General features: G+C 38.7%; 1 protein-coding gene across 1 annotated transcript in view; it reads right to left on the bottom strand.

The window, feature by feature from the left end:
- Nucleotides 1-24,263, bottom strand: part of DIRAS2 (DIRAS family GTPase 2) — a 29,272-nt gene extending 5,009 nt beyond the window's left edge. Inside the window, exon 1 of the mRNA XM_027092041.1 lies at nucleotides 24,103-24,263. Within this exon, the coding sequence (XP_026947842.1) occupies nucleotides 24,103-24,153 (51 nt within the window). The 5' untranslated portion in view covers nucleotides 24,154-24,263. The remainder of the gene's footprint in view (nucleotides 1-24,102) is intronic.
- Between the last annotated feature and the right edge of the window lie 1,274 nt (nucleotides 24,264-25,537).

The following is a 25,537-nucleotide window of genomic DNA, read 5'->3' on the forward strand; positions in this document are numbered from 1 at the left end:
TATGACATGCAAAAAAGTAGACAGTCAAGAAAACAGCCAACATTTTTAAAACAAAGTAGACACGTAATACGGTAATGCGAAGCATGGAACCCATTTTCTCCAGGCAACATTGTGCTGACTATCACTTTTCTAATCTTAGAGTAACCAAGGGACAGTAATAAAAGGCATTGCTCAAAGTCATTCTCAGAGACCAGTAAAAATTAAATATAATTAGCCATGGAAGGAAATGGTATGTGCAGCTAATGTCTACTGGCAGACAGATCAGATCAAAGCCCAGGACTGTGGCATCTCATCTCCTGATTTTTTTCTGAGTTCACCATGTACATCTGACTGCAAATCTGCTCAATTAAATACTCAGCTGTTCTGTGTGCACTTGGTATCCCTAACCTTGCAAAAAAACGAAGAAGCATCTATATGTATATACATATATATGTATGTATGTATAACTGATTCTCTTTGCTGGACACCTGAAACTAACACAACATTGTAAATTAACTATACTTTGATGTTTTAAATGGTTACAATTTTTTTAAAAAAAGAACAAACTGGACCCAAAGGAAGAAAAATGAAAGATTAGATAACAGTGGAAAGTAATAAAGAATAGAAAACCAACAGAAAAAATTAATAGAACCAAAATCTGTTTTTTTGAAAATATCAACAAAATTAATTTTTGCACTAGACTGAACAAACAAAACAGTGAAAAGACTCAAATTATTAAAATCAGGAATGAAAGAGGAAACATTACTGATCTTGCAGAAATGAAGATTACAAGGGCATGACCAACTGTAAGCCAACAAGTTAGATTCCTCAGATGAAACAGATGGAAACTACTCAAGTAGACACAAGAAGAAATCTAAAATATGAATAGAACTTTAATTGAATAGTAATCAAAAAACTATCTAAAAAGAAAATGCCCAGGTCCAGATGGCTTCACTGGTGAACTCCAACGAACATTTAAAGAAGAATTAATACCAATTCTTCACAGTCTTCCCAAAAACTTAATAGGAGGAAACACTGCTTAATCTTTCTGAATCCAATATTACCCTGATACCAATACCAGACAAAGATGTCATGAGAAAACTACAGACCCGTTTCTCTTATGAATATAGATATAAAAATCAACAAAATACTAACAAATTGAATCCATCAATATACAGAAAGATTATACATCATAACCAAGTAGAATTTATGCCAGCAATGCAAAGTTGGTTTCATATCTATACATATATATATATATATATATATATATACATATATATATATATAAAACATGTATATAACGTAACACACCATATCAATAAAGGACAAAAACCATGATACCTCAGTAGATACAAAAAATTGACAAAATTCAGCACTCCATTATGTTAAAACAAAAACACTTAAGCCAGCAATGAAAGGGAACTTCCTCAACCAGATAATGAGCATATAATGAAAAATACCAAACTAACACAATACTTAATGGTAAAAGATTGAATGCTTTCTCCCTAGGATCAGGAAAAAGAGTTTCCACTCTTACAGCTTCTATTCAACATTTTGCTGGAGGTTTTAACCAGGAGAATTAGGCAAGCAAATGAAATAAAACCATCCAGATTGGAAAAGAATGAAACAAAACTATATTGCAGGTGGCATGACTTTGTAGATAGAATATCCTAGGGACTCCACTAAAAACTATTAGAACTAATAAAATAGTTCAACAAGTTTTCAGAATATAATACCCATTTAAAAATTAATTGTATTTCTACACACTTGAAATGAACAATCTAAAATTAAGAAACTAATTCCATTTACAATGTCATGAAAAAGAATAAGATACTTAGGAATAACCTTAACAAAGAAGTACAAAATGTATACTCTGAAAGTTACAAAATATTGTTGAAAGAAATTGAAGACCTACATTAGTGGAAAGACATCCATGTTTATGTATCAGAGGACTTAATTTTGTTAAGATAGCAATAGTCCCTGAATCACCTACACATTCAGTGCAATCCCTAAGAAAATCCCAACTGACTACTTTACAGAAATTAACAAGCTGATCCCAATATTCACAGGAAAATTCAAGAGACCCAGAATAGTCAAACCAATGTTGACTGAAAGAAAAAAAGAACAAAGTTGGAGAACACATACTTCATGATTTCAAACTCACTACAAAGCTACAATAATCAAGACAGTGTGAGATTGGCACAGGATAGACAAATATATGAATGAAAATCTTCAGAGTTGAGAAATAAACTCTGACTTTTACAGTCAACTTATTTTTGAGAAGGATGTCAGAAAATTCAATAGAGAAAGAATAGTCTTTTCAACAAATGATGCTGGACAACTGATATTCACATACAAAGGAATGAAATTGGATCCCTCCCTTATACCATATACAAAAATTAACTCAAAATGGATCAAAGACCTAAATGTAAGACCAAAAACTATAAAACTCTTAAAAGAAAATATAGGCATAAATTTGTGATCTTTGATTTGGCAATGGTTTCTTAGATGTGATATCAAAAGCATGGACAAGATTAAAAATAGGTAAATTTGATTTCAAGAAAGTAATAGGCAACCCAGAGAAAGGGAGAAAATTTCTACAAATCATATATCTTACAAGTGATTAATTCCAGAACATATAATAAACTCCTGTCATTCAATAACAGCAAGGAAAACCCCAAAACTAAAAATGAACAAAGCACTTGAATAGACATTTCTCTAAAGAAGCTATACCAATGGACAATAAGCACTTGAAAAGATACTCAACATTACTGTTACTAATTATTAGGGAAATGCAAATCAAACCACAATGAAATACCACTTCACTGCCACTTGGAAGACTTTAACAAAATCACAAATTAAAAAAAAACAAAAACAGAAAATAACAAATGTTAGCAATGTTGTAGAGAAATTGGAACCCCTGTGCATTGCTGGTTTCAATGTAAAGTGGTATAGCTGCTTTGGAAAACATTCTATCACTTCCTCAAAAGCTTAAACAGAATTACCATAAGGCCCAGTGTTTTCCATAATTCTATACCCATGGGAAATGAAAACATAACCACACAAAAAATTGTATGTGAATATTCATAGCAACATTATTCATAATAGCCAAAAAGTGGAAAAAACCCAAATGTTCACCAACTAATGAAGGGATAAGTAAAATGTGGTAGATCCATACAATGAAATATTATTCAAGAATAAATAGATATGAAGTACTGATACACACTACAGCATGGTTGAGCCTTGAAAATATGATGCTAAATGAAAGAAGCCAGTAACAAAAGACCACACATATTGTATGATTCCATTCATATGAGACATGCAGAATTGCAGATTTATAGACAGAGAAAGGATATTTGTGATCGCCTAGGGTTGGGGTGACATGGGCATTGGGGAGAAATGGGAAGTGACTGGACAGAGTTTCCTTTTGAGTGATGAAACATTCTAAAACTGACTGTGGTAATGACTGCATGACCCTGTGAATATACCAAAAACTACTAAAGCGTCTACTTTAATTGGGTGAATTATATCTCAATAAAGCTGTAGTTTTAAAAAAAGACATTGTATAGGGCAGCATTCCACTGTATGTGATAACATTGTCTACTGATTCTGAAACTGATTCGATGGGAGAAATAATGTGCTAAACGTTAACAGGCTCAGCTTTATTCCTAATAGCCAGATGATGGAAACAACACACATCTTCACAGTAGAAATGATAAGCAAAGAATGGAATATTCATACTATAAAAAGAAATACACTGAATTAACTTATTCATGCCATAAGAAAAAGCAACACAAAGAACAATACAAAGAATAATACATGCAACAACCTGGTTGAATCTGACAGTTGAGATGTGCTAGGCAGCCTGCTGGGTGCTAGAAATGTGCATATTTTCACATGGGTGGTGGTTACAAAGGTGTTAACACTACACTGTTATAAGGTGGTTATACAGATTATTCTGAATGATTTTATTCTTTTAAAATTATCATGGAAATAAAATCACAATTTTTTTTTAAAAACTGGGAAATCTAATAGGATTCATTCTCAGACCCCAGTTAAAGGAATACTATTGTTAGAGTTCAAGTATGATAGACCTAGAAAGTAAGGCTTTGATTTTGGAGACTAGGAAGTTGTTCAAAGATAGGGATATTGAATAACATTCCCCAAACTGAGAAGGAACTTCGAGACTGAAAAATGAAGCAGGCAACTCAATATACGAAGTTTATTGAAGTGAACTTACATACAGATTGGATCAGGCAGACAGCAATCCAGAAGCATTCACAGCTGCACTCCACCCTGCTGAGAGGGGTACAGGGGAATTTAAAGGGGCCAAAGTGAAATATAGAATCTGACTACCAAGTGAGAAGCACGTCTGTACCTGTCAGGAACCGGGAATTTTTCCTCCCCAGCGGGGGTCTCATGAACATCTGTGCCAGCAAAGGCACTCTTCCAGTTTTCATATCAGATGAAGGCAAGGGTAGAAGTTGATAGGAAATTTATCTGGCTTGGATGTATTCTTTGTGAGTTAGGCAAAAGCTCAGTCATGCAGAGAAGAGAAGGGGTAGGATTGCAGAACTAAGATGGAGCTGACAAAATGGAGTCAGTGTGGCTCAGCCGCACAGAAGTAAAGGAAGATTGGCAAAGTTTCAGTTAAGTGGTGTTGGGGAGTACAAGTCATTCTGCATTGGGTATGAGAGTGACGAGATGAGACAGCTACAAAGACAAGAAGTGTAGATTTCTCTTTAAGGAAATTTGGAGATTAAGGAAAGGAGAAGGGACAATTGGCAAAGGTTAAGGTAAGGGTTAGATGGGTGGGAAAGAGTATCTGTCTGGGTCTGCTGATGGATATCTGATGGAGCAAATGTGGAGAAAAACAGGAGCCCCTGGGATTCAGGATGCACACACAGAAGGTTGGTCTTCAGGGAGAGAAGGAAGGGTAGGTGATGGCAGAGGAAGTCCCAATTAAACCTTCCCAGACCAACCCTGCTGTTCAGCTTAAAAACTTTAAAAACAAATAAATTTAAAAATAATGATATAATGCATGTACTTGGTTAAAGAAAAGAATAAACAAAATTGTAAAATACTCTTTTATCCACACCCAGACCCCTTCCTTCGGCAGCCCTAGTCTCTCTTTCCAGAGATATCCACTGTTAAAAAGAATGGAAACTCAGTTGTTTCCTGGTGTTCACGCTTAAATTTTAAATAATGCACTCATTGCTTGAATAATAGATCTTAATGTCTTGACTTACTGACTTTGGAACATCTCTCTCTATGAAATTAGCACTATTACCTTCCTCCATTGCCTAATTTTGTTAGGTATACTCTGTTTTTAAAGTACATACCAGTATTTGTGTTTTCCAGATATAATATTTGCAATTAGTTTCAAAATTTAAATTGTCTTCTGTGGTTCTTCTACAGGTTGTTTCTAAACCCTATCAATAAACAGCATTAAAAGGACTTTGTAAAGATTTTTCATTGCAGAAGTAGACAGGACTGGACCCACTGAGAGGGAAAGGTTATTTTCATTAAACTTTGCTGATTGCATAATTTTCTGTGTCAGCAACACTGGAGTCTTACTTTTTCTAGCTTTTGTGTTTGTTTTTTGCTTAAGTAATACAACTTTTGTATTTCAATTTATCACCTTCCTCGGACTCATTTTACGCTTTGGTATAAACATTACTGATAACTTCTTTTAGATGATGTTAAAATTTCTGAGCTCATGCCCTCACTTGATTGATAGAATTCTGCAGTCAAACTAAGGTCAAATTCTTTTTTCTTCAGATTTTAAAAATTATTTAATTTTATCATCCATGGTTACTGACATGAAATCCAAAGCCAGTACGATATTCTTTCCTTTGTAGCAAAGTTGTATTTTTCCCTTCTCTGGCAGGGTTAGGATATTCTCTTTATTCTGGGAGTCATGACATTTCACTAGGATATATCTAGAACTGCTTTTTAACTATGGTGGGTTTTTTGTGGGGGCGGGGGGGTGAAGTAGATGGTTAAAAACATAACCCTTTCTGCAGCTTGGGAAATTTTTCTTTTTCTTTTTAAAATTACATCATCCCAAGCCCTATATCTTTTTCCTCTTTCTGAAACTTGTATTACAGGATGGACCAAGTATACCTGTTCTTGATTTCTCAAAATCTTTTCCTTATGTTGTCAATAAACTTTCTTGTACTCTGATATTTTTCTTTTTTAGAGAAGCACTTTGTTATCTCAGGAAAGGTGATACGATGCAGAATTTCAATAAGAATGCTAATTGAGATTTGTTGCTGCTATTCTTATCTGAGATACCTCTAGTTCCATTTCTTCATTGTGTTCCTTCTCTTTCATATGGTTGGCTTCACCATATGTCTGTTGGTCTCTTGTAGCCCACTGATTTAAAGAAGAATCTTATTGGCTGGGAAAGGCAGCTAGAGTGCGTTCTCTTGATGCACAGATCTGTTCACCAACAGCCTAGTCCCTATATAGGAAGGTTGTCTGGAATGACTTTACATATACCCTGCTACTTTCCTTTTCTTGAACTTGTCTGGACTAAACTGTCTCTACAGTCCCTTACACTTCTAAAAAGCATATACATAAACAGACAAATGAAGGAAAGTATCAAGGAAAGGCAGTAAACTATCCATCCCAAAATATCATAAAATATAAAAATGTGTGTCTTATAATAAAGATTCAAAATGAGACATTTTAAATACTGAAAATCAGGTTAGAGATGCAATATTTTGATTTATAAGAAGAATATATTTGGTCATTCAGACGACCAAAATGTATTTCTCATATATATATTTGGTCTTTGTCTATGGTTCCTGGCTCACAGCTCCCAAAACTCTTCGAATTTCATGAGTGGTAAGAGCAGCAGGAGCATCTTTTGTTAAAATATTTGGCCTCTTGTCCTTAGCTCCTAAAAACACTTCAGAACCATAAAGGTGTAATATGAGTGTTTTGTTATTCATAACAAGCCCCTTTCCATCACCTGGGTTGAGGTTAATCAGGTGACTTTGGGAAAGTACTTAAAGACTAGGGTTTGGTTGCCAGGATAACTAACCAACTTTCAGCCCCACCTCCCACCTCCTGGGAGGAGAAGGGGAGGAGAGAGCCTGGAGGTTGAATCAGTAGCCAATGGCCAATGATTTAATCAATCATACCTGTGTAATGAAGCCTCCACAAAATCTCAAAAGGACAGGATTAGGGGATCTTCCAGGTTGGTGAACACATGGAGCCATGGGGAGAATGGTGCACCTAGAGAGGGCATGGAAGCTCTGTGCCCTTTCCCCATACCGTCCCTATACACCTCTTTCATCTGGCTGTTCCTGAGTTGTATCCTTTTATCATAAACCAGTAACCTAGTCAGTAAAATGTTTTCCTGAGTTCTGTGAGCCACTTTAGGAGATTAATCAAACCTAAGGAGGGGCTAGCAGGAACCTCTGATTTACAGCTAGTTGGTAACAACCTGGACTTGGCAAGTGGCATCTGAAGCAGGGAACAGTCTTGTAGGTGAGCCCTCAACCTTTGGAGGCTGATGCTATATCTGGGTGATAGTGTCAGAATTCAGTCAAATGGAAGGACATCCAGCTGGTGTCTGAAGAATCGTTGGATGTGTGGGGAAACCTCCTCCACATTGTAATTGGGTGCAGAATTAGCAGAGGCTTATCCTAGGCCCACCTAGGATTGTAGGGAAAATGGACCTTGATTTCCTGAGTCACAAAAGTTGCCTATTCAAGTATCCTTTGGAAGACATATTAAATTCACGTGCATGAGATTAAAAATAAAAAAAGAAGAACAAAGAAGCAGCAGCAGCTCAGGTAAAACCACCATCTTTATCTGCATTATACCCTGAATTAAGCCTGCTTCAAAAACCAAATAATTGAAACAACGAGGTGCTACTGTATAGCACAGGGTCTTATATCCAATCTCCTGGGATAAATCATAATGGAAAAGAATAGTAAAAAAAAGAATATATGTGTATAACTGAGTCACTTTGCTGTACAGCAGAGATTGGCACAACATTGTAAATCAGCTATATACTTCAATTAAAAAAAATCAATGACAAATGCAGGAAAAAAAAAAAAAAAAAACAACAGTTGAAACCAGAGAAAAATCATAGATTACAAGAATTCAGCTGTCAGCCTTTGGAAAAGCCGGACAATTTAGTATACTATCCTGCCAAAAAGTCCCATTAACAGTCTGAGATCAAGGGTACCTTCATTTCCTGAAGTTTATACAGGCTATAACTGCTCAGTTTTTACCTTGGTTTTCCACAATGCTTTCTCCTCAGGTAGATTTGTCTTCATTACAACATTTAAACTTTATTACCTTTAAGCAAATTCCATATTTAAAGTTGGTACTTGAGAGCCTATATTTAAAACTACTACTAACAAAAGGCAAATGGGTCATTTAAGTAAAAATAAGGACTATTGCTGATACTACAGCATAAATAAGTATAACAAAAAGAAATTAACAATTTTTAACAGAACTTACATTCTCTAGGTAAGAGAGTGTACTTTGACATATTTTTAGAATCTTAAATTTAATTAAGGATCCATTTCACTACCTTAGCTGAACATAAAAAATGAGAGATTTATTAGTGAGAAATGCCTGCCTGATCATAAAGAAGAGTTAAATATCCATGGCTCATCCTTCTCCAGAGAAGCAGAATCCTTTTTTCAGGAATCTTGTTTCATAGTGTTATGGAGACACCCACCCTAGCAATATTAGCAGAGGTGCTAAAGCAGGTGACACATCTGCACCCAGATAATGGAGCCCCCATCCCATACATGGGGGGAATCCTTAGGCACTCATCACAAGACTCCTAATATCTGCAACAATGAAATAGAGAACTTGTAACATTTCTTGGAATGGAAGGGGGTAGAATAAATTTTTCTTTAAGAGTTTCATTACTGAGAGGCAAATAAGCCCACAGCTTAGGCACAGAAATACAGCTCACTGATGTTTGTCTAAAACTATTCCACTTGGGGAAAATATGACGGCCAAGAAGCCCAAACAGCCCAATAAAATGCACTTAGTGACATTTTTCAGACTGCCAAGAGCCTATGTTTGGGCCATTTTCTGCTTATTTCTTTTCTATGTGGGTAAGAGAGTCAAAAGGTAAACTATGTGGATTAAAAAGAGTATTGTCCTAGTTAAAGGATCAGTTACCGAGTTTGACCCTGAATGCCCAATGCAGCATGATAACCATGGGGGGAAATAAACACCAAAAGATGAAGACAACTGGAGGATGCGAACTCTGCCAGCAAGGAGAAGAAATTGCTCAAAGCCAGGGGTGATGGCTTAAGGTGCTGCTGTGTGCAGCCTGGGGCCCTTCCTTCACTGTCAACCTATTGGAACATGATTCTATACGTGTACTTGGTTAGGTAGATTTCTAGTTTTAGCCAAATGAAAGTTTACAAAATTGTCAAGTGGATGAAAAAGATTCCTTCACACAATCATGAACTAGTTTATTACTCATGCTTTTGGCGTTATATCTAAGAATCCATTGCCATCATGAAGATGTACCTCTACATTTTCTTCTAAGAGTTTTATGGTTTTAGTTTTTATATTTAGGCCATTGATCCATTTTGAGTTAATTTTTGAATATGGTGTGAGGGGATCCAATTCATTCATTTACCTGTGAACATCCAGTGTTCCAGCACTATTTGTTAACGAGACAATTCTTTCCCCATTGAATGGTCTTGATCCCCTTATCAAAACTCAATTAACCGTAAATGTAAATTAGGCTTATTTCTGGACTCTTAAATTTATTCCATTGGTCTCTATGTCTATTCCTGTGCCAGTCCCACACAATTTTGTCTACAGTATCTTTACAATAAGTTTTGAAATCTGTAAGTATGAAGCCTGAGCTTTGTTCTTTTTTAAGATTGTTTTGGCTATTTGACGCCCCTTGCGATTTGTTATGAATTGATAAATTGGACTTGATCAAAATTAGAAACTTTTGTGCAACAAAGGACAGTGTCAGGAAAGTTAAAAGAGAACCTGCATAATGGGATAAAGTGTATCATATACCTGATAAGAATCTCATATCCAGAATATATAGAGAACACTTACAACTGAATAGTAAAAAGAAAAACCAATTAAAAAATGGATAAAGAACTTGAATATTCTCCAAAGAAAATATACAAATGGCCAATAAGCACATGAAAAGATGCTTAGCATCACTAGGTATCAGGGAAAAGCAGATCAAAACCACAATTAGATATCACCTCACACCCACCAGAATGGTTACTATCAAAAATCAAAACAAAACACAAACAGAAAATAACAATGTTAGGGAAGATGTGGAGAAATTCGAATCCTTGTGCAATTCGACTAGGAATCTAAACCAGTGCATCCACTGTGGGAAAACTTCAACAAAGAATTACCATATGATCCAGCAATCCTCTTGTGGGTATATACTCAAAATAGTTAAAACAGATATATAATTGCTATATAGATATACAACTGAAACAAGTGAAGAGATATTTACATATCCATGCTCCTGGCAGCATTATTCACAACAGCCAAAGCAACCTAAACGTCCATCAACAGATGAATAAACAAAATACAGTATATACACACAAATGAATATTATTCAGCCTAAAAGGGAAGAAAATTCTGACACATGCTACGACATGGATGAACCATGAGAACATTATGCTAAGTGAAATAAGCCAGTCACAGAAGAACAAATAACATATGATTCCACTTACATGAAATACCCCTAGAGTAGTCAAGGTCATAGAGACTGAAAGTAGAATGGTGGTTTACCAGGGGCTGGGGGGAGGGGAGAATGGGGATTAATTGTTTAATGGGTGCAGAGTTTCAGTTTTGCAAGATGAAAAGTTCTGGAGATGGATGGTGGTACGACAATGTGAATGTACTCGATGCCCCTGAATCGTACAATTGAAATGGTAAATTTTATGTATGTATATTTTACTACGATAAAAATACATGGCCGTAAGTAAAATATTTTTAGCAAAAACAAAACTATGTATTAAAAACCACGCTCATAACGTGAGCACAATTAGCAGCACTGGCAGAGCAGACAGTCCTTCTCCTGTGTCATCCACATTACACAGTAATAGCAATAAGGATCTAATCCAATCCGACCAGGCTAAAAAAGTCTAATTTCTTGAGAAGACCAATTAAATTTTGCACCTACTTCCAGGCCCTAATTTTATACTGATCAATGGTACTGTGACACATCACTCTTAGCCACTGCGTCTAAAACTAAGCCCACAGGACTGCATTGCCCAGTACTGTAGCCACTTGAAACTCAGCTAGACTGAATTGAGATGTCCCGCACTGGGTTTTGAACACTTAGTATAAAAAAGAATGTTAAATATCTCATTCATAAGTTTGATATTGATTACAGGTTGAAATGATATTTCATATATATTGGGTAAAATAAAACATATGATTTAAATTAACTTCAGTTGTGTATTATTTTAGATGTGATTACTAGAAAATACACAATTACATATGTGGCTCACATTGTTTATCTAGTGGGTTGCACCACTGTAGAACAAAATCTCTACCCTTTTTTAGCAAAGTTTAACACATTATACTTAATCCGGTATGTTACAAAATTTAACTAAACTTGATTTTTTTTTTTTTTTTTTTTTTTGCCGTATGCGGGCCTCTCACTGCTGTGGCCTCTCCCGTTGCGGAGCACAGGCTCCGGCGCAGGCCCAGTGGCCATGGCTCACGGGCCCAGCCGCTCCGCGGCATGTGGGATCTTCCCGGACCGGGGCACGAGCCCGTGTCCCCTACATCGGCAGGCGGACTCTCAACCACTGCGCCACCAGGGAAGCCCTAAACTTGATTTTTTTAAATGCTTAGAATCTTATTATTAATATTGAAAGGCAAAATGCCACAAGTCATTGGAAAAAGTTATTTTTCTGCCATAGTAAAATATATAAAATAATACACCAAAATGCATGATGACAAACTAAAATGCATGCCTTTCTCAGAGTCCTGTATGAAGATAATTAGAAAACAATGCTGAAGGTGTAAAGAACCAATATTAGAAGTTTCCACAGGGGAGATATTTACTAAACAGAGCAAAGCAGAAATATTTCAAACACACTTCAGCACATCTATTATTTGTTGGAATGATTCTCTTTCAATAATAAAATACTTATTCTTCTCTCGGTATCTATTTATTTGATTTTTCTCTCTTGGTATTTATTTGTGTTTTCTCTCTCCCTCTCCCTCCAATATCAGTGCCATTAAGGCAGGGACCCCATGGACTTCACCTGCCAGCACATTATTTTATCCAACCCAAGCTGGACACATCAGAAACACTTTAGCGCATGTTGATTATCTGCTGTTGAAATACATTTTTGTGAGCTGACCAAGGAAAATTGTACCAGAAAAGATCAATGAACTCTTTAAAGTAACAAAATCAAGTTTTGAAAAATCTACGTAAGAGTAACCACTCATAGGTTGGCAATGTCAAGTGAAATAAAAAATTACACGAGGATATGTGGTGACATTATATAGACAGAACCAGAGGTAAATGAATTTATTGCATTGTTCATCAGTCAGTTCTTGCAGCAAAGAAGCTGAAGCCAAAAGCAGGCAGGAGCTTCTGGATATCATGCATTTGGATATTTTATTTTTTAATATATAGAAATAAGACCTTTACGATGTAGTAGATTCCTTACAATACTTTATAAGAAGATGAGGAACCACCATGAGAATATTTTCTACTACATGATGGTTCACTAGTCATCTTGCCGCAATAAGTGTTGCAGAACTAAAAGGCAAGTCATGTTTTTCTATTACACAAAAAGCAATTGTTCTACATTCATAACCATTTTCTGGGTGGCAGGTGGCTGTTAGTAGTATGCCACACAGCAGGTATTTTCCAAAAATAAGTACCCTTCTCCATCCCTGTAATAGAAAGATGACATTTCAAAACATGAGGGAGGGATCAGTACCTGCTTTGGAAAAACAACTGTCCTATGGAGAGAGCATTTTGAAAAGAGATGTAATGGTGGAGGCATTTTTATACATGATTTTACCGAAAGCAATGCAAGTGTTTCCCTTAAAAGCTCTCTTATCTGCACAATTAAAAACTTGAAAATCATTATTTTATCATCTTAGAAGTCTTTCAAATGAAGGGTTTCCATGGGTGTGAGTGCATTTGATCAAAATACATCAACGCAGTATCTTTCAGTTACATTTTGAGGAGGTACAGTGGCCATCAGAGGTGGCCAGAAGCCAGAGAAGGGCTCCCTGGCAAGCTGCTATTAGAGCAAAGATTTGAGATCAGTGATGGTATGAATTCTGAATACCTGGGAGGGGAAAGAACAGCAGGTGTAAACACAGATGCTAGCATGACATGTTCTAGGAACAGGGAGGATTCTAGAATGGAGGGAGGGAGGAAGGTAGATGAGACCAGCAAGGTAATGGGCAGGGGATGGGGGGTGGTGTAGAGGCAGCTTTTACTGTGAGAAGGACAGGAGGCCATGGAGGGCTTTGAGCAGAGAATTGATAGGTCTGACTCACGCTGTGCCAAGGATTCCTTGAGGACTCTGAGGGGCAGGAGACAGTAAGGAGGTCCAGCCGGGGCGAGGGTGGTGGCAGGGGAGGTGGGTCAGTGTCATCACTCCTATTTAACAAGCCAGTAAGACTACCTCACACCTCCATCCTTGCTACCTCCCCCCACTCCCCACTATGATCACCCTCTCATCGGTGTCATCGGGTTTCACGTCTTTAGCTGTCATCCACATGCCAACAATGTCCAACTGCATACCCATGGGCAGGCTTCTCTCTTAAACTGCAGAGTCATATGTCTCTCTCCCTCCCAAACATCTCTACTTTGTTGCCTTGGGGACATCCCAAATATAATATGTGCAGAACTGAAACCCCTACATCACCCTAAACTGCTTACAATTTTCTTCATCTCAATCAGTACACACATTCTTTCTCCAGCTGTCCAGGCCAAAACCCTTGGAGCCCTCCTGAACCCCTCTTGTTCTCTTGTATGTCATGTCCATCCCATCAGCAAAGTGTGTCAGCAGTATCTTCAAAACATGCCCAGACTTAGCCACAAATCATCATCCCCACTGCCCTCACACTCTCGAAGCAACCGTCACCTCTTACTTGGATCACTGCCGCAGCCTCCTAAGTGGTCATTGCTTCAGGCCTTGAGCCACTCCAATCAGCTCCCCACCCAGACACCAGATTACATCGTTCCTGTGATTAAAACCCACTGGCTGCCCTGTCTCCCTGAGAGTAACAGGTGAAGGTTCTGCCCCCACCCGTATCCTCACTTCCTACTATTTTGCCTCCCCAGCTCACTTCATTCCAGCCACATCTGTCTCCTTGTTGCTACTTGGACATGCCTGCCATGCTCCTGCCTCAGGGCCTTTGCACTGGCTGTTCCCTCTACCTGGAGCACTCTTCCCCCATTACCTCCCACACACCTATGTTCACATGTCACTTTCTCAGTGAGAATTTCCCTGACCACCTCATCTGAATTTATAGTTCTAGCCTCAACCCTGGCAGTCTTTAGCCTCTTCCTGCTTTATTTTTTTCCATAGCACATATCCCTTTCTGACACACTTTGCAATTTGCCTTTTTAAAACTGTGTTTATTTCCACTACATTATATGCTCCATGAGGGGTTTTATCTGTTTCATTCACTGCTGTCTCCCCAGTGCTTGAACACTGCCTGGCCCATAAAAAGTGCACAATAAGAATACGTTCAGTGTGTGAATGAATCTGCGCTTTACTTCTAATGAACAAACTGGGAAGGCCAGGCCAAGCAATGTGCCTCAGGCGAAAGCAACGTGAGCAGAGACCTTGGGCTTCATCTCTACCTGGCATGCACCTGCGGTAGTTACCCCTGCTTTGGTGGTGGGCTGGACGGGACCTCAGACGTGGCTTCCAGGCTACAATGACAGAGGACTAGTGTGGACCATACCACTATATCAATGGCAGGGCAGTTCTGCCACTGGAGAGGTCTCGTCCACGGCCCTCTGCTACAGGAGTGTATTAAAAAAGCTGGACAAAGACCATGTGAGGGCCCTGTGGAGACAGAGCCCTCCAAACACTCTAAGGAGGGTGGCATGAACATCACTGTCAGCAAGAGGAAAGTGATATGAGGTGAAGCTAGTAGAAGGGAGGCGTGGCCAAGATCATATGGGCTTTCAGGGGGCAACCCACAGCCATTGAAGGGGTCTGGCTTTACCATATAAAGAGGACAAGAAGTCTATTATAATAATTGGGCCCATTGGGATTGACATACACACACTACTATACATTAAATAGATAATTAATAAGAACCTGCTGTATAGTACAGGGAACTCTACTCAGTACTCTGTAATGGCCTATATGGGAAAAGAATCTAAAAAAAAAAAAGAGTGGATATATGTATCTGTATAACTGATTCACTTTGCTGTACACCTGAAACTAACACAACATTGTAAATCAACTATACTCCAATAAAATTTTTTTAAAGTGGATGAATAAAATAAAATAAAAAGGGCCCAAAACAGACAGTTTAAACTAGCAGGAAAGACAGAAAACAGTTAAAGTGACATCAACAGCAATGAGTGATGGCTGGTGGAGGAAAGAGTTAAGACGTGGAGTAAGAGAGAATGAAGTGTCAAGGAAAACTCCTAAGGATTCCATCTGGTGGCACTGGAGAGCTGGGATAAGATCAAAGGCCAGGTCTGAGGGGAAAATCATGAGCTTGATTTTCAGCAGACAGAGCACCAAGTGTCTTTGGGACAGTCAAGGGCTCACATCAAGTGGGCAAATGGAAATGCATTCAGGGCAACTCTAGCATCGGGGGTTGGAATGCACAGGTGGGAGTCATCTGTGCTGAGGTAGGGATTGATGCCAAGTCTATGGATCACATGGCTTGTAGGAACAGAGAAAAAAACAACAGGACTTAGAGACAGCCTCAGGAGCCTCCAAACTGTACTGTTTGAAAAGGCAGTGGATCTGCAAAGAATTAAAAGAAGGAGTGAACAAATAGTAGAAACAAAAGCAACTGCACTGAAGGGCATTTTGTGGAAGCCAATGAAAGGGAGGACTTCAAAAAAGAAGAGGGCTTGACCATGTAAACTGGTAGGAAGACGTAAAGTACAGTGAGAACACAAAAGCACCTGCTGGTTGAGAAGCAATGAAGGTCACTGGTGACACTAGCAAGAGATGCTCCAAAAGCACCCTGGGCGGAAGCTAGATTGCCATAGGTTGAGGAGTGATCATGAGATGCAGACATTGATACAGGCAGCTTGGAAATATTTCCTGAGACTGGTTGTGAATTGGTGGCTGAGTGGTACCCAGTTTTGATTAAATATAGAGACATGAACATGTTTAAATGTTAATGGGAAGGTAACAATATATTAGCAAGATAAAGTGTAAGTTCTGGGAGAGGCTCAAGGAGAAGTTGAGCACGGATGCTGCAGAATCAGATTGCTGTGGTCAGAGAGAAGATTCTCTCTGGAAGTGGGAGAGCCTCCAGCACTGATGAGATCCCCTGTGACTGTGGGTGTGGAGCTTAAGAGGGGTGGAGGGAAAATACTGAAGTCACTTGGATGACATTTGAACATAAGGTGAGTGAGAAGACTAAACCAGAGGGCAATGCCCTTGGTGAGTGTAGAATATCCAGGAGTTCCAAAGCTGATGGAATGAGAAAAGGCAAGGGCATACAGTCGGGAATTGGGAACCATTAATCAGTGAATACATACTTGTGTCTGTTCTCTGGTTACTAGGCAGGTCAGCAAAATTCGCTGTAAAAGGCTATAGCTCCTGATGTGTCTAGAATCCAATGACAGACAGCATAACACAGGCCGTAGAACCACCCGCCCCTAGCACCACCAGTCCTTAGCAGGCTTCAAGGCCAGGACCCCTGAAGTCATTACACAGATAAATAGCTCAAGACCAGAATGACAAAACTATCAAGCAGGGATATTCTTGCATACTCAAAACTGTGAGTTCAGTTACAGAGTCAGGACTGCCTGAGGGGAGATGAGCTCAGTCAAAGACCAGAGGAAAAGAGTGCTCGTGAAGGAGGGAACATGGATTTAACCAGATACAAAATAGGGAGTCCTGTAGGTCTGGCTTAAAGACAAAGATGTAAAGAAAAAAGTCAATATTTTTAGATGAATTGGAGAGTGTACATACTAGGTAAATTAGGAAAAGCTAAAACTAAAGGCCAGAATTCCATCCAGAAGTAAAGTGTAACTATGAGACAATGGGCTTCATGCCAGGTTGTAATAGCAACCACCAACACAGCCCAGGAGTCCTGACCATCTAGCCAGTGTTGAGAGGTCCCAGACAAGCTTGATCTTTAAAACGTCTCTGATTTGGGTATCAGCAGCCCCATTTCACAGATAAGGGAAGTGAGAACTTAGGTGGTTAAAGTAACAGTGCACTGATGCACAGCTAGTAAGTGGCAGAACCTGCATTCAACTCAGGTTTAGCAAACCCAGTAAGACATTCAGGCCAATTCAAATTAGAAACAACTGAACAAGGAGCTCTGGATTATGAAATGTTGGAGGAAGATTTTTTACACTAACGTAATATTGCCAAGCAATTTTCAGAACATCTCGTATTTATTTTAAAAAATGTAACAATGATGTTAGGCAGGGAATAATGGATGACTGTGATGTTTTCTGATTCATCAAAAAGGTTAGAGATGCCTTATAAAAGGTCCACATCAAAAGCTGAACTCTGAGCAACGATACCAGGTGGCTAATATAACACCCGCTTGTAGGAAAACATGGGTTATACTTACGTCATGGATATTTGAATCAGTATTTTAGCATAGTCCCAATGCCAGGGGCAAAAGTGTCCTGATAAGGCTGACCAGTGAAGGGCCAGGCCACATGAGACTGTAGTCAGAGTAGGAATTCTGATTTTGCTGGTCTTCACAGGTCTTAGGAAAAGGCAATGAGATGATACAAAAATGTTTATGACTCACATGCCTTTCAATGCTGAGTTAAAGACTCACAGTTCCTAATTAGTACAAGCCCTGCAATTAAGGTTTGGGTCACACTGGTCATCTCAGGGTTGTAGACCAAGATCCCTGGGCCCCAAACCTGGCTTGTGTTTCCATAATGGAAACAGAACAGCTTCAATGGAACCTGGAATTGTCCTAAAGGACAGAGAGAAAATTCTCAGAATGTCCATGTAAGAATGAAAATAGTATAAAATGATAATCAGTGTAAAAAAAAACCCTATATGTCATGTTTGGAAATGAAATTATATATATATGATATATATATATATAGTGACATTATATATATAATGACATATATATATATATGACATATATATATGTCATTTCCAATGCATTAACTTGATCAGGCTTGTTTTTTCACATTAACTCACAGTGGCATCTTATACAACATGATCTCTGTTTCAATCACCAGAAATAGTCAAGAGCACAAATCAAATGGGAAAGGAGGGTTTGTACTGAAACATTTAGTATGTGTTACGAGTTTAGTGGTATCAGGTGTTAACAAAATGGTATCTAGGCAAAGAGGGATAGATATCAACTGACAGCTCATTAGTGGCAGAAGCACGCACACACAAATGTAAGTGTGGTACCCAGTGTTCATGCAGATCCGTATTAGTACATACGGAGCCATATTGTGCTTTTTACCAGCTGCATAGAACTCCTGAGATGGTCCATCATTTATCAACCAGTTTCTCACTGACTGCTTTCTTTGCTCAACAAACATATAATTATCTCATCACGTTTTTGAGTCTACATGTAGACTAACCTCCTATAAATGGAACTACTGGATCAAAGTGTATGTGCATTTTAAATTTGGTAGAGATTGCCAGTTGCTCTCCAAAATTACCACCAATTTGCCCCTAATGGTGTGTGACAGTGCTAGTTCCTCGCACCTGGCATAGCCCAGTGGGCCTGTATTATCAATTCTTGGATCCTCCCCAATGTAATAAGAAGGCTGTTTCTCATGACTGTTTAAATTGTATTTATTTAATTTGTGTGAGACTGAGCATTTCTTCATATGTTAAAAGTAATTTGTATCTTTGAGACCTGCATGATCCTGTGCTCTGCTCAGTTTCCTATTAGTTTGCAATGATCGTATCTGTCCTATTTCAAGGCGGCCATTCTCAAGCTGTGCTCAGCAGACCAGCATTGTCCCCCTCACCTGGGACTATGCTCCAACTGCCATCGCCCCACTGAATCAGAGTCTCTTGGGTTGAACCCAGCAATCTCAGGTTTAACCACCCCATCAGGTGATTTGAATGCTCAAAATCTGAGACCTACTCTATTAAGGAAATTAGACCTCACCTTAAATAAGTTGAAAATGTTTATTCCCAGCTGCCATTTGTCCTTCGATGGTGTTTCTTTTTCCTGGACAGAAATTTTAAATTTCTGAGAAGCCAAATTTAACAAGCTTTTCCTCTTTAGAATCCCAGTTTGGTATCATCCTTAGAAAATTCTTCCCTACTCTGAGATCATTAAACATTCTCTATATCTACATTTTCATTCTTTATGTTTAAATAGTTGCTCCAACAATCTGATTCATTTCTGCATCTTGAAATTGATGGTATATTTAGAGGAATTTAAATTAACATTTAAAAGAAGGGCAGAACAAAGAAGAGGTGCCCAGAGTGCCATCTGTAAATCTACTTTGAATAATCAAAAATATATAAACATGTGGTTGTCATGATATTCTGGAAAATTTAGATTCTTTTCAAAATCTAGGTCACCCAGTCATTTCTATCATTCAACATTTCCAGGATCTTTTTTCCTTGCATAGAGCTTACACAGGCCTTACACAGATGTACACTTACATACACCTCACAAAAACAGTAAGGTCAGTTTTACATTTTGCAATGCCCTCCCACTACTCTGTGGTCAAGAACCCAATGAAGCCCAAAGGGGCCTCAAAAGAGAAGCACAATTCTTCTTTAAGTGTAGGGGACTATTCCACAAACACTTTTCTTTAAATCTCAGGGGACTATTTCAATGATATAACCCACTGCTCTTATGGGTGTATATGTAAGTGGCAGGGTGAGAGGGGTGGCAGCTGGGTGGTGGTGTTGGGGAGATGAGTTCAAGTTTATACCAAAAGGAAAATGCCTTCGAGCTGGATTTTTAATGTAACAGAGACCTGAGAGAACTCCTGACTTTGCTCTGGATGCAGAGTCCTGGATACTGATCATTTTTCCTCTTTGCTCAGCATCATCTGAAGATAAACTCCAAAGTCAGAAGTCACAGAGGTGCTCCAATAAAACACCTCTGAATGTAAAGAGGACATAAGTTACCCCTGCAAAGCCTTCTCTGTCTAAATGCTGATGAATATCTGTACTCTTCTGGAGCCCAACTTCGGAAGTTAGGGGGTGTGGGGGGAAGAGGGATGAGGGAGAGAGAAAGACACACAGAGAGACAGACAGAGACACACAGAGAAAGACACAAATTACTATAGGGAGGCCTAATGGAGTGTTCCTCTGTTCTCTTATTTCCTCAGAAAAACATCACTTTCCAGACATTAATTAGTTTTAGAAAAACATTGCATAAACTCCTTTCATACACAAAAAAATCTCTCTTTAAATGTCCTGTTATGATTTCCGGGGCAGAAAGCCATGCGATGGAAATGGTACCCAGCACTCATTGATCACACAAGCTATCCAGAGACTGGGTGAAGAAACTGACATCTTTTCATTAAGGTATTCATTTCTGTGTTTCAGGAAGTCAGTACTCATGGATCAGTCAATTATAAAGCATTACCTTTCACCAAACTTTGTTTAATGGTGTTGAAACAGATAGATACGAACAAAGATATGCATGCTAGTGAAGGATAATATTAAAAGATCTAAATACTAGCTCACTAGTTATCTATTTGATTTTACAGTGGGTTTGCTGCCACTTGTCCAGTAAAGTAATTTAAATATGAAAATTGAATGATCTCCAATGAGGCATGGGACCTCAGGGACTGGACCAAAGCAAACTTGGTGCAAAATGGAAATGCCCACCACTAAGTCTGCTCCCTTTTTTTCTGCTACAGTAGATCTCTAGGCTGCCTGCAGGTTGAATTCACATCTACTGGTTATTTTTCATAAAACCAGGGGAAGTATTTGACCCAACCCTCTTGTTTTACTGATAAAGTAGTAAAAATAGGTTCAAGACTGCACAAGTACTTAATCGCAGGGCAGGGTAGGACACAGGTCTTATAGCAATTTGAGATCATTTATATATTTATTTTTGATAGTGTGTAACCAGTTTAATTTAATATTTCAGCTTTTAAATTGTTTTGTCAAAAGGTTAACGTTCTATAGTTGTGCTGGTCAATATAACAGCCTCTAGCAACATGGGCTATTGACCTCTGGAAACATGGCTAATCTGAATTGAGATGCTCTGTAAGTGTAACACTTAACATAAAAAATGTAAAATATTAGTATTTTGTATTGACTACATCTTTAAATGTTCATTTTTTTATATACTGGGTTAAAGAAAATATATTATTAAAATTAATTTCACCTGCTTATATTTACTTTTCTATTGTGACTACTAAGACACGTTAAATTATGCATGTGGCTCAAACACTTTATTTCTTTTGGACGGTACTGATTTATGGGAAAAAACTGCACTAAGGAGAGAGCTACAGCAATCTTCCTTTCCTGAATTTGCTAGTGACAAGAGCAAAGGAGGAGAGGATGAGACGGCATTTGTTCCGAGTACTTTAAAAAGTACTTACCTGGTCAAGGAAGCCAGACTTGCAAGCCACATAATAAAAATAAAAACTAAAACATAATTTGAAATCAAATAATTTTTATGTTAATCCTTAAATGTGCATGCATGTGTCAATTTTACCTGTAAAAGAATGTTAGCAATTGTGACAACATGACAATCACCACCTCCCCTTTTAAGAGCAGCTATTTTCCTAGAAAAATCAGAACCAAAACCAGTGTCCTAGAAATCAGCTCTGCCTTTAAAAAGACATCTGTCCATTATAAACATCCATACCAAGTAGGTAAATAAATGATTAATAGCTGGATGATAAACAGATGATAGACAGACAAGACAGACAGATAGACTCGATTCACCATATAAGCGGGAATGGGGCACCATGGTCATCTGAACTGAATGTTACAGGTCAGCGCTGAGCCCATTTTAACTTAAAACAGCTGGCAGGCAACCTCCTCACCCAGACAGGCAAATGTTCCTCTTTGTTACAAAGAAATTCTCTACTGCAAAAATTGACTTCCTTTATCTTGGGGGAAAATAATGATTTTGTCTCAATTAATGTTATTTTCCAATATACTAATATATATCAACTATGGCCACAAAATTAGAAAAATGAACATATGTTTATTATCACAGCTACACTCTTGAAAAAAGAACCCTGTTATTTTTCAAAGGTTTTAGTTTTTCAATAAGATATGCAGGTATTAGATTAGAGACAGTATTTACTCCTGAAATAATACATTTCTAATAAAGTCAGGTGTGGTTTCTAGGAGATGTACAGCATAAAATGAATAAAGTCTTCTCTGTTCTCATGGTGAGATGGCACTGCTGATTGCTGAGAATGCTAGCTTGCTAGACACAAGCTGAAAAGGGACTTCCACAACTTGGAATTCAATTCAGGTGTTTTCTGAGTCTCTTCTTTGGAACAACTCTATTAAAGATGTAACAAGAAAAGATTCTGGAGGTTTCTGCAATAACCGTGCACATATATTTGCCATCTTGCAGAGATAACTGAGCAGCAATACTGTGCGATGGTGGAGACAATCACCACTCTCTCCCCTTCCTTCCTGTGTTCACCAGGCACCATGGTCCCTATTACCAAATTAAATGCCATGTGTTAAATGGGATGAAAATGCTTCCCTGCTTTGTGTCTTCTGTTTCTATAAAATGAACTATGGATTTTCATTTACCTCAGCCCATAGGATCTCCTGCATTTCCAGAGATAGAATTCTTGACAATTTGCAATTTCAGGCAACAACCAAAAAAATAGTATTCCCCCACAAATTTGTTAAATTTATTCTAATTTTATCCTCCTCTTTTCTCTCCCTCCCACTCCACCTCTTCGAATCCAAATGCCACTGGAAAAGAAGCACATTTGGACTGATTTGGAATGTAAAATTCTCCAGCCTTTTACTGTTACCTAGAAAATCTTCCTTAAAAAGAATATATATATTTTTTAAGTTTTTAGTTCAAAGCAAAAAAGGTCTCCTATGCTAAGACTGGCTTCTCACACGTTAGGGGGTCATTCAAAAAACAACGTGGGCAAATATGTAGAATAAATTCCTAAGGAAGGCAAGCTGTGTCACTGCACAGCGGGAAGAAACAATTCCACCACAACGGTGTATTTCACCATTCAATGAATGTAACATGATTCACAGAGCTTCTAGTTTTAAAAGTCTCCCAAACCCCCATAGAACGTGAATAGGAGTTTTAAAGGAGGAAAACAGCATTTTTCAGGACGGAAGACTCAGGCAGGTTCCCACATGGTGAGAAGCCAGCAATGCTTTGCAGGCGACCCCGGGAGCTGTCAGCAGTCATTGTCATCTTAATGGGAACCACAATCTTACAACTAAAGATGGGATGCGGCGCCTTTCCCATCTTCTGTTCTTACAACAACGAAACAGGAGAAAAACACTTGTAACGTCACGAAACACATTCTTTAAAAGGAGAATTAAAATATTTAGCCAAGTCTCAGCCAAGTCTCAGCCAAGCCCGCGAAGGGCTCCGGTCTAGTAGGAAAACACGCTGAAAGAAAACAGCAGCCCCTAACGTGCCTCGCATTTCACTCACTTTGGACCACATCTTTTCAGGACTTTCCTAAATCCATTAAATCAACTTCCACATTAATAGAAACACCTGCACCGTAGAATTTTCTAAAACACGAACTCCTGCTTTGGAAGGAATCCCAAATAATGTGCACGATGCAGATTTCTTTTTAAGGACATGTTTTAGAAAAGTGTACCAACATGCTCACCCTCCCTGACAAGGATACAGAAATGCAGCTTTTTCCCCCCTCGCCAACCCCAATCTTTATATTGCTGACTCGCCCTCCCAGATAGCGTCCCTTCTCAGGGGCTGGCAAACAAGGATGCCAAAGCCGTCGGTGCCCCAGTGAAGAAGCAGCGAAGCCACAGCAAAGGAAGAGAAATCGGTTACCTGAGGATGAACACAACTCTGCTCTGGGCTTCTTCCGAGCTCGCCTCGCATAGGACAGGGCAGCGCAGGCTGTGAGGATGCGGGCTCCTCCCGCAGGCAGGCGGGGCGCTCCCTCGCGCCGCCGTGACGATGCTGTCAGCTGCTCGCCCGCCCGTGCGCCCCGCGCCCCCGCGCACCTGCGCCGCCCAGCCCGGGCGGGCTCGGGGTGGTCACAGCCGCCCCACAGTCCTCCAGCTCCCTCTCCTTCTTCCCCCTTCAATCTCGGACTTCTCAGCTGTGCCAGCTGCTGCAGCGGCAGATGCTCCTGCTTAAATGGCGTCTGCTCGCCTCCAAAGAGCTTTTAGGTGCCACCTACTGCGTGCTCCTGGAATAGATGGTCAAGACTGGAATTCTCAGCGAATTCAATGAGTTAAAATAATTTCATTGAAAGTGCACCAGATTCTTTTGTTTTAGTTGTTCACATTACCAGCTATAATTACTACTAAACGCATAAGGCTCTCTTTCAGTGTCCAGCTACTAAATTAAAAACCTCATTTATAAGGCAGATGAAATCGGGCCATGATGAACAGCCAACCACACATTGCAGATTAATACATTCTAATTTAATAGGCTCCTGTAACAATCTGGGGCTAAAACTGCTTTTACACTGAGTAGTTTCACATCAGTATTTCAGGGAAATAACCAGGTATATTTTCTGACACTGATAAAACATGTCAAAGAAGCATTGACCAAAAACAGGTAAATCAGCAAGAATTAGGTTCATGGCTAACAATTCTGTGCCAACACTTAAAGAAAATGCTTTCCTATAACACTGATCCATATTTAAACTACACTTGAGGAAGATTTCTTCTCCCTATTATAACTCATTCTTTTTTTAATACCAAATTTTCTAAAAGAATTGGGCAATATTTTTTTGTTCTTTAAATTTGATTTTGCTTAAAGAATTGCATTTGTCAGTTCTAAGACTGTTTCCAATTTACAATTTCAGTTAGCATTGTCCTTTGATGTTCATTTCCAAAGTAAATTTCTGCCCTGCTATTCACAGGAAATATGTGTTGTTGTTGTTTTTAATCTTACTTTAGTATGTATGTAATCAAGAAAATTTATTTTGCTCACTCATTCACCCTAATTCTGACCTTGAAGCTATGGCCATTGGAATATGAATAAAAAACCATTTTTGTCATTTAAGGCTACCATCAGCAAATCTACTATTTTAATGATGCCTGAAAACAGGGTATCACTCTCTTCCCAGTTTTCTCTTCATTACAAAGGAGTGGATGGCCATTAGGAAAGCTGTCCCAAATGAGGTCTCAGAGACACAGACCCTCGGTGTCTGCCTCCATTTCTCCAATCTGAAAGAACCATCAAATCGAGGTGTTTCCCATGACAATCCCCAAACGTAGGTTATCAGGTTAAATGATAAAATGGAAGTTGA

Source organism: Aethalodelphis obliquidens, unplaced genomic scaffold (assembly GCF_003676395.1).
Source record: "Aethalodelphis obliquidens isolate GAN/ISIS:26980383/991018 unplaced genomic scaffold, ASM367639v1 scaffold74, whole genome shotgun sequence".
In the NCBI taxonomy this organism is placed as follows: Eukaryota; Metazoa; Chordata; class Mammalia; order Artiodactyla; family Delphinidae; genus Aethalodelphis; species Aethalodelphis obliquidens.